Below are 10,286 nucleotides of genomic sequence, written 5' to 3' on the forward strand. Positions count from 1 at the left end.
TTCTTCTCTCGCTTATTAATTAGATGTTCAAGCGGATATTTATAGCTTCTTGCATGTAACATATTTGCTACCTCCTTTTTTTCAAGTTGCTATCTTTATAAAACTTAAAAGTTTCTTCCCCCTTATTTACATAAAAGAATTATGGTTTTAGCCTTATAGTCTTCTTTCCTCTCTCAAAAGTTGGAAATTTACTTTTCGTTAGTGAACTAGATAAAATCTTATTAGAAAAAAATACCAACTATTTAAAATTTTTAAAATTTCATTAGTCACAAAAATTTATAAATGGCACATCTGTTAAGGGGATGAAAAATGGTTTGATTTCCCGATAATGAAGCGCGATGCTAATATATCACGTTTAAAACCTTGAAAGAAGAACAAAAATTAAATCCAGTTAACTTTGGATCTCCAACTACCCTGCACGTGGTTCTCTGCCGGTAGTTGGCATTTACAGATGTCAACCTTTTTTTTAATGAAGGAGAGCTGGGGAAAGAAAAATCTGTGTGTGATTCGATTCTAAAAAGATGTGGAACATCCCAATATTAAACTTTGTCTATCATATATTTTTGGGTTTTCTGATATTACGAGTAAAGTTTATAAAATTTTCTCTAAGTTCAAAGCTGCCAAGTGCCAACCTCATAAATTCTCATAACTTTCCTTTCTATGTCATGTTCACTTTAAGGGGCCGTTTGATGGCTGGAAAGCATGGAAACTGAAAAAAATTTCCAGAAATATATTTTTGGAATTGAGAAATAGGAAAAAAATTTCTATATTTCCAAAACAAGCTTGTGTTTGTTAAGTAGGAAATATTTTTTTGGAAAGAAATTTCGTCTTTTGGCAGAAGTGAAAGAAGGGAAGGGAAGGAGGAGGAGGAGGAAGAAGGGAAGGGAAGGGAAGGAGGAGGAGGAGGAAGAAGGGAAGGGAAGGGAAGGAGGAGGAGGAGGAAGAAGGGAAGGGAAGGGAAGGGAAGGAGGAGGAGGAGGAGGAAGAAGGGAAGGGAAGGGAAGGAGGGAGGAGGAGGAGGAAGGAGGAAGAAGGGAAGGGAAGGGAGGAGGAGGAAGAAGAAAGGAAGGGAAGGAGGGAGGATTTTGTGGATGATGGGCATCAGGCGGTGCCATCGGCGGCAGCGTCGGAGGTGGCCTCGCTGTGCCCTCCTCCCCTTCTTCCCCACTTCTCCTTCCCTCTTCTCCTTCTTCCCCTCTTCCCCTCCTATCATTTTTCTTCCCCTTCTTCCCCTCCTATCATTTTTCTTCCCCTTCTTCCCCTCTTCTCCTTCCCTCCTCGCCGTCCCCTCTTCTCCTTCCCTCCTCTTCTTCTCCTCTTCTCCTTCCCTCCTCGCCGTGCCCTCTTCCCCTCTTCCCCTTCTTCCCCTCTTCTCCTCGCCGTCCCCTCTTCTCCTTCCCTCCTCTTCTCCTTCCTTCCTCGCCGTGCGCTCTTCCCCTCTTCTCCTTCCCTCCTCGCTGTGCCCTCCTCCCCTTCTTCCTCCTCCCTCTTCCCTCCTTCCCTTCCTCTTTCTTCCTCCTCCCTCCTTCCCTTCCTCCTCCTCCTTCCCTTCCTCAGCGTCCCTTCTTCCTCCCAACGGTCAAAAAAAATTTTTCAGAAATATTTTTCCATTTTCACTTTTAACGGTAAAAAAAAAATTCTAAGTTTGATGAAGAGAAAAAATTTTAAAATTTTGAATTTTTTTTCTACTGCTACATTAAATTTCCAGGGCATCAAACGCGCCAATGAATTCTTGTTTATGGGAGGATCATTCCTTAGTTTGTTGGAAGGGGAATGAAAAACATTATTTATAATTTTGTTTAAAGTAGTAGGTTTTTCTTGTAATATTTTATAGACTTAATATTGTTTTCTAGATTTTTGAAAGATATGCGGTATGTCAAGAAAATTCCTGAAAATTTGGATATCGTTTTGAAAATCAAGATGGACTCAAAAACCATAAATAAAGCAACCTTGCATTACCGCTGTTTTGAAACCCCACCTCCAAGCGTCCCCCGCCACCCGGCGCGGTTTTTTTATTCATAAGTATTTGGGACTCGTCGGATTTAAGAGGCAGCTCGTCGGGTCACTCATTTTGATTATGTTAGTGGTCAAGAATTTTCCTCTAGCTCAGAAAATAAAATTTAAATTTTGCAAGAGTTTTCTGTTTATCAAACACAGTAATTTTTTTTTTACCGTTAATCTGAAAATCGAAAACATATTTTCAGAATTTTTTTGGAGCCGCTCGGCACGATTGTGGAAGGAAAGAAGGGAAAGGAGGAAGGAGGGAGGAGGAAGAGAGGAAAGGAGGAAGGAGGGAGGATGAAAGGGGAAGGAGGGAGGAGGAAGAAAGGAAAGGAGGAAGGAGGGAGGATGAAAGGGGAAGGAGGGAGGAGGAAGAAAGGAAAGGAGGAAGGAGGGAGGATGAAAGGGGAAGGAGGGAGGAGGAAGAAAGGAAAGGAGAAAGGGGAGGGAGGAGGAAGAAAGGAAAGGAGAAAGGAGGGAGGAGGAAAGAGGAAGGAAGCAGAGGTGGAAGAAAGGGAGGAGGAAAGAAGAAGGAGGCAGAGGTAGAAGAAGGGGAGGAGGAAAGGGGAAGGAGGCGGAGGCGGAGGGAGGAGGAAAGGGGAAGGAGGCAGAAGGAAGAAAGGGAAGGAGGAAGGAGGGAGGAGGAAAGGGGAAGGAGGCGGAGGCAGAAGAAAGGGAAGGAGGAAGAAGGGAGGAGGAAGAAAGGGAAGGAGGGAGGAGGGAAGGACGTGGAGGCGGAAGAAAGGAAGGAGGCGGAAGAAGGAAAGGAGGCTTTTCCATTTCTTCCGATTCTTCCTCCATCGCCATCAAATTCAGAAATTTGTTTTCAGAAAAATAATTCAAAGTTAACAAACACAACAATGTTTTAGAAATGTAAAATTTTATTTCTCAAAAACCAATTCCAGAAATAAATTTTTGGAAACTTCTTTCTAAAAACATATTTCTGGCCATCAAACACTACCTAACTTAACATCAACGAAGAGAGAGACTGGTGGCGGCCACCTCAGGAGCAAGCCAAATCACTTAACAAAGATGGCCGAGTGACTTCTTCGTTAATTGGTGTAACCATTAAATCCTTATCCTCCTGATTTTTTCTTTTTTGTATGGCTTCAACTGGTATCAACAAACACAAGTGAAAAATGTCTACCAAAAACGTTCGACCAGGGAAAATTTACCCTAGAAAAAAGTTGGACCTGGCTGACTTTTTTTCAGGGATTTCATTTTTGCCCATTAGGGCTTCTTCTCTTCACCACATCATTTCCCTGTGGCCACCGCCTCTTCCTTCTCCCACAGATGAGCGAGGGTCCATCGAGAGTAGATCAGCACCGCGTCTTTCTCTTCTCCTTCGATTCTCTTTCTCATCACAGAACAGCTGGCGGAGTGATTCTATTTCTTCACAGATAAGATCCTTATCCGTCTCTCTCTTGCGCCATCTCTATTCTGTCTCTCTCCCTCTCCCTTTGTATGTTGGCTGCACGCACTATGTCTCCCTTTCAATGGTGGATGCCAAGTTTTCCTTTCAATGATGATGAATTTTGCAGCATACCTTTGCGGCTATGATTTTTTTTTTCTTTAAGAATAGGTGAGAAAGAGAACAAGATGCGATTGAAGCGTTAGGTCAAGTTTTATTCTTGATCTTAGCGATCCTTCAGTCGTTTGGGGTCGTTTGGAAGGTGACCAATCTCCCTAATGAGAGTGATCAGAAAATGAAATTGTTCATAATCTGAAGCAGAAAAGGGATGGCCTTTCTTTTCCTTGTTGCTTCTGTTTCACCTCACTTTGTAATTTAGGAGTGCAGGAATTGTACAAAAGTAAGAAAAATTATGGTGACTATGGTAAGTTTGTCGTCAACAGGGATATCACATCCTCATTTTATTATGTCCACGTAAGATTCTTCTTTTATATTATTTTACCATCTTTTTTTTTCCCTAAAAGTAGATTGATCAGATTGTAACAAAACATGCTAATATGAATCTGAATGTAGAGTATTACCTCTTCATTGATCAACAAACATGGTCAACCTTTTTTCTACTGGTAAGCATATGAAATTTCTACAATCTTGGCATTATGATGAATTTTTTGGATACATATTTAACGATCTTATTTGTTCTTGTGTAGGTTGCACATGCAGTCTCCTGCATCTATGTCTGTACGACTACCAGTAGGTGTTCCTGATAAACATAAACGTGAAACTTCTAAAGAAGTGTAACTACCACAGAAGATAGCATAAAAAAATCTTCGCAGGTTTTCTGCTATGTGGTATATTTGAGTCTGTATACTTTTAAAGTTGCAATTCTGTGTTTGCTGTTGTGCTTCTTGTAATGAGTCCAGATTGAAACATTGCCATGGTTATTACTAATAATGTCATTTTAATCGACCTTGCTTCTTTTAGACCAACTTTATAAGTAGCTTTTAGCACTCGAGATGGACCTCTTTGGAGATAGCTTTTATTATCATGTTGGCTACATGGTGCAACAGCTCTGTTGCACCAAACGTAGTTAATTTTTGAACGGAAAAAAACTTTCATACCATCAAACATGGTCTCACAATGGAAAAATCGAATTTTATCCTTCCGTATATTCTTCCAGAAGTTTTTTTCATGGTAAATTTACCATGCAAAAATCTACCCATCTATCAAACGGTACCTTAGTTAATGTAACTAATTCATTTTCTAATAGTTGTAGGTGGACATCGTTAGCTCAAGAAAATAACATTGAAAAAGCATCTCATGCTTCTTTAGAACTCTTAGCATCACGTATAAATTCTAATAAATCTTTTTCAATTGATACATTAATTGCAAATAGAGTTTTTCTTGCTTTGATCATCCATTTCTTCTTAGCTTCCTCGTCAACAGGAATATTTGTATCTGATCGCAATACTATCTCACATAATTCTTCTCAATACGACTACAAGCAAGATTTCCAATAATCATAATTGCTATTGTTAAGTTTTCCAATATTATTTAGTGCAACCGCTAATGCCGCTATAATCTCATAATATAATTAGCTCAATAAATTTCACTGCTAAATTGACCCTTAAACTGAACATGCTCTAATACCAATTGTAGGCGAAAATGTGGGCCCTACATATAACTTACACCCAAACACGAATGTTGTATGCAAAGAAAAAGTGACAGAGTCTCGATGTCCAAAATAATTTTCAATAATAAACTTGACAAACTTGACTTAGTAAAAAGTCATTAAACAAGCCAACAAAGTCCACAAAGTGAACTTAACTAAGCCATGATGTAAAGTATGCACCAAGGAGATTTTAAATAATACACTTCTATTACTTGTTAAAATGAAACTTACAAAAGAAAGGGTATATGGACTCACTTTAACTAACTCACATAGTGAGTTAATACCCAAAAACCCAACGCCCTTGCATTTGGGCACACACGAACGCAGCTCACAAAGTGAGCACACAACATCACTCAACTAACTAGATTTGATTTTGATGCTTTGCAAAACGGCCAGCACTCCTACTTATAGGGAGGACAAGTCGGTGGTGGAAGAATCCACCAAATTCTAAAATGGAGGTTCACAGCTTCTTGAGTCTCCTCAACTCTTCCAAGAGAGTCGGTGACGACTCTTTACATTGAGATTCTGCTACAAAAACTAGTCTGAGCTAAAAATGTCTTTCTTCTACCATTTCGACCTTCATATTCCATGAAACACCAAAGAAAATCTAGAATAATTTTCCACGCTATCAAATACTAAAAAAGTTATTCCATAAAAGTTTTTTCATCCCCATTTTAAACTTAGAATAGTTTTTCCAGAACAAGTTTCCATAAAGTCTTATTCCAGGCCATCAAAGGACCGTGGAGAAGGGAACGCTTTGAGAGGTATAGCTTTCTGCAGAGTTAAGCCAAACTTGGCTTTCACATCCAGTTGCTTGGGGCCCATCCCATGTGGGAGATTCCATGAAAATGAATGGAGAAGAGAAGCCAACATCAGATGAACCATGCGGACCCCTAAAGGGATGGCGGGGCAGTCCCTCCTTCCGGCGCCAAAAGGGATGAAATGAAAATCCTTTCCTTTGAAATTTACATCAGAATTTAGAAACCTCTCTGGTAAGAAGGATGTTGCATTTTCCCAGCTGGCGGGATCACGGCCGATGGCCCATGCGTTGACAAGAACTTGGGTGTTCTTACGGATGGTGAAGCCAGCTACCTCTGTAGTTACATCTGCGCTATGTGGAACGAGAAGAGGAACAGGCGGGTGCAACCGCAAGGTCTCCTTCACCAGTGATTGTAAGTAAGGGAGGTGCTGGATATGAGACTCCTTCACATGACGTTCTGAGCCGATGGTCCTTTTCAGCTCAAGCTGCGCTATGGACATCTTGTCTGGGTGTCGAAGCAGTTCAGTCATGGCCCATTCTATGGTGGTAGAAGTTGTGTCACTTCCACCAATGAACACGTCCTGATTTACCAAACAATGACCGTTTAATTTGGTCAAATACTTTGTAATTTAATAGTAATGAAGAATGACAACACAACGTAGCTTGTGGTGTTGTCTGGCAGTAGTAACAGTAACAGCTTGTTACTCTTTCATGAAGTTGCATGCCCCAAAAGATTATAGCTGGTTTTTAAAACAATGTATTACACAGTTCTATAAAGCTGCCCTAAAGATTGAAACTAGTTTATGAAACAATGTATTGTACAGTTCCATGAATATTTAACCTGCCCCAATCTTTATAGCAAATGCAAGGAATAGTAACAAGCTATTTTCAATGCCAACCACTCCCACAGAGTAGGATTAGTCTGACAAGTTGGGTGTTTAGTCCTTGAAAATAAAAATGTTCGATGTATGAAAGGACCATAAATCCCACAATTGAACTCTTCATGACTAAAAAAAAGACGTTTTTTTCAGATTAAATTTGAAAAAACAAAAAGCCCACTGCTGCGGAGGACGTCACATATTCCTAGGGAACATAGGTAGGCCTGGGCATCGGGCCGGGCCGCCGCCGGGCAGGCCCGGCTTGGTCCGGTTGGGCCAGGCAAAACCTGGCCCGGGCCCGATTACCCTCCCGGACCGGGCCTGATAGGGTGGCCTGGCCCGGCCCGACTCCCGCACTCGGGCAGTCGGGCGGCCTCCGGTGCTCGCTCCCCTCCCTCTCTCTTCCCGTCTCCCTCTCCCTCTCCCTCTCCCTTTTCCCTCTCCCTCTCCGCCTCCATCCCCCGCTCGCTCCCCTCCCTCTCCACTCCCCCTCTCGCTCTCCCTCTCTGCTCCCTCTCCCTTCCCGTCTCCCTCTCCCTCTCTGCTCCCTCTCCCTCTCCGCCTCTGTCCCCCGCTCGCTCCCCTCCCTCTCTGCTCCCCCTCTCCTCTCCCTTCCGGTCTCCCTATCCCTCTCCCTCTCTGCTCCCTGTCCGCTCCCCTCTCCCTTCCCGTCTCCCTCTCCTCCCTCTCCGCTCCCCCTCTCCGGCTCTCCCTTCCCGTTTCGTCTCCCTCTTCGCGGCGGGCCGGGTCAGGCCTGACTTTTGGTGGCCCGGCCCGGCAATATTATCGGGCCGGGCCTGGGCCCGGGCTTCTGGCCCGATGGGCCGGGTCTTAGCGGGCTGGGCCCGGGCCTGGGCTTCTGGCCCGATGGGCCGATGCCCAACCCTAATCACAAGCTGCCCTGTTATAGGCAAACCTGATTATATATGATATATGTTGTACTGGTATGGTTTATGATAAAATTGCCCTTGCTTGATAGAAAAAAAAGTTGTGTAGACAAAAAACGAACTCAAACTCCGACCTCCGTGGCAAGAGGGCCCACAGGAACACGCCATTCCATGTTATTGGGGAAGATGCAAAGGCGTGATAAGTATTGTTGGTAAGGTTAGTACAATAACTTGTGGAAAACTTATATGTCTTAATTTAAGTTTCAAATGAAAAACTAGAGCCGTTTCCAAAGCAATTCCTCCTTCCATACCCTTCCACATCTCTTTTTAGTTGCAAATGAATCACTAATTACACCCTCAAACACCACATGTGAGTGTTTTTTGCATTCAGTCGCAGAGCCAAAAAAAAATTCTGGAGAGATACACTCGTTTATATATATATATATATATAACAAAGCAAATATTTGAAGATGTTAATATACAATTGAAGATGTTAATATACAAATAAAGAAACATTGAGTGCATCCTAGCCTCACTTGTTTTTTATTTTTACACAATTAATTTGGTTTTTTTTTTAAGTTTTTTCTTAATTCGTTCTTTATTCTTTGCCTAAAATATAAAACATGAAGCCACATGTCTTGCTACCATTATTTTTCTACACTAACTTTTCTCGCCCTTTACCCCGAGCCATCTTTAAAAGAAGGCAAAGGGTTCTTTTGACGTACTTTCGGTCCTTCCTTTTTTTAACGGCGGTTAACCTGACGTACTTGTAAGAAGAAGTAATGAAATGATCATTTTGAAAATACCCCTAGAAATTAACCGGTAAAATAATATGCTTTCATATTGAAAATTGAGATCTTTCCCAGAATCGCTCGAACTCAGTATAAAATCTACTTGAAAAAATTATTAAGCTATATGTGATTGTCTTATGAACCCTGGCTTGAAAAAAATAATACTAAAGAAGAATTGGGTTGAATAAAAGGGAGCTCACTGTTAACAAAGGCCTGATATTCTCCCTGGTGAACCCTGAGCTTGGCTCCCTGGTGAGTTCAACAAGCACTTCCAACAAATCACCATGCTTCTTCTTCTCCCCTCCTTTTGCAGCTGCATCCGACTCCATGCGCTTGTCGATCACTTGGTCAAACGCATCATACAACCGCTTTATAAGAGTTGTATTTCGACGCCGCAGACATTGAGGATCGGCCCACCTGAGCGCCGGGAAGAAGTCGGAAAGGTTTGGCTTTGCGTTGAGGTCTAAAATCTCCCACAACAAGTTCTTGAACCCTCCCGCCGACTCCGACTCGAGATCCACCACGTCCTTGGAAAAGATGGTGTTTGCCACCAAGTTCAGGGTGGTTCCAAACGCACACAAGCCGTATCGACTGAATGACCGGCCGCACAGGCCTTGTGAACATGCCGGAGAAGGGCTTGAACCTTTTCTTGCCGGACGCCTGCTAATATGTCCAGTCTCTTGGCGTGAACAGCTCCATGTTGCAGATCCTTCTCAGCTCTCTCCATCTTGTCCCGTTCTGACTAAACACCAGCGAGTGGTGGTGGTAGTCGAACACGGTGACAACGTCTCTGACGGTTCGGCCCGCAAACGCCTGGTCGTGCTTATGGAGCACCTGTTCGGCCATCTCAGCCGACGAGACCACCACGGTGGTGATGAAGCCGAGCTGCAGCGCCATGAGCGGACCATGCATCTCAGAGAGTCTAGCGAGAGACTCATTGGGCATGCTGCCGAGTTCAAAAAGGGACCCGACCACCGGAAACCCACCGGACCCGGTGGGAGCTTACTGGTTTTCCGGAAACGGATCATATTTAAAATATACAGGAATGGCAGGAGAATAAAGAGCCACAAAACCAAATCGGTGCTTAGCTCAGCCATTTCTTTGGTTCTTCTCTCGCTTATTAATTAGATGTTCAAGCGGATATTTATAGCTCTTGCATGTAACATATTTGCTACTCCTTTTTTTCAAGTTGCTATCTTTATAAAACTTAAAAGTTTCTTCCCCCTTATTTACATAAAAATTATGTTTTAGCCTTATAGTCTTCTTTCCTCTCTCAAAAGTTGGAAATTACTTTCGTTAGTGAACTAGATAAAATCTTATTAGAAAAAAATACCAACTATTAAAATTTTTAAAATTTCATTAGTCACAAAAATTTATAAATGGCACATCTGTTAAGGGGATGAAAAATGTTTGATTTCCCGATAATGAAGCGCGATGCTAATATATCACGTTTAAAACCTTGAAAGAAGACAAAAATTAAATCCAGTTAACTTTGGATCTCCAACTACCCTGCACGTGGTTCTCTGCCGTAGTTGGCTTTTACAGATGTCAACCTTTTTTTTAATGAAGGAGAGCTGGGAAAGAAAAATCTGTGTGTGATTCGATTCTAAAAAGATGTGAACATCCCAATATTAAACTTTGTCTATCATATTTTTTGGGTTTTCTGATTTACGAGTAAAGTTTTAAAATTTTCTCTAAGTTCAAAGCTGCAAGTGCCAACCTCATAAATTCTCATAACTTTCCTTTCTATGTCATGTTCACTTTAAGGGGCCGTTTGATGGCTGGAAAGCATGGAAACTGAAAAAATTTCCAGAAATATATTTTTGGAATTGAGAAATAGGAAAAAAATTTCTATATTTCCAAAACAAGCTTGTGTTTGTTAAGTAGGA

At 42.0% G+C, this 10,286-nt stretch overlaps 1 protein-coding gene across 1 annotated transcript; it reads right to left on the reverse strand.

Annotated features, from left to right (window-relative positions):
* Positions 1-5,798: 5,798 nt before the first annotated feature.
* LOC116262617 (geraniol 8-hydroxylase-like) lies at positions 5,799-9,294 on the reverse strand. Its single transcript, XM_031642106.1, has 3 exons — positions 9,089-9,294; positions 8,598-8,988; positions 5,799-6,422 (listed from the first exon to the last, which is right to left on the reverse strand). The coding sequence occupies exons 1-3, from the start codon at positions 9,292-9,294 to the stop codon at positions 5,799-5,801; spliced, it is 1,221 nt and encodes a 406-aa protein (XP_031497966.1).
* Positions 9,295-10,286: the final 992 nt, after the last annotated feature.

This window comes from Nymphaea colorata, chromosome 10 (genome assembly GCF_008831285.2).
Source record: "Nymphaea colorata isolate Beijing-Zhang1983 chromosome 10, ASM883128v2, whole genome shotgun sequence".
NCBI classification, from domain to species: domain Eukaryota; kingdom Viridiplantae; phylum Streptophyta; class Magnoliopsida; order Nymphaeales; family Nymphaeaceae; genus Nymphaea; species Nymphaea colorata.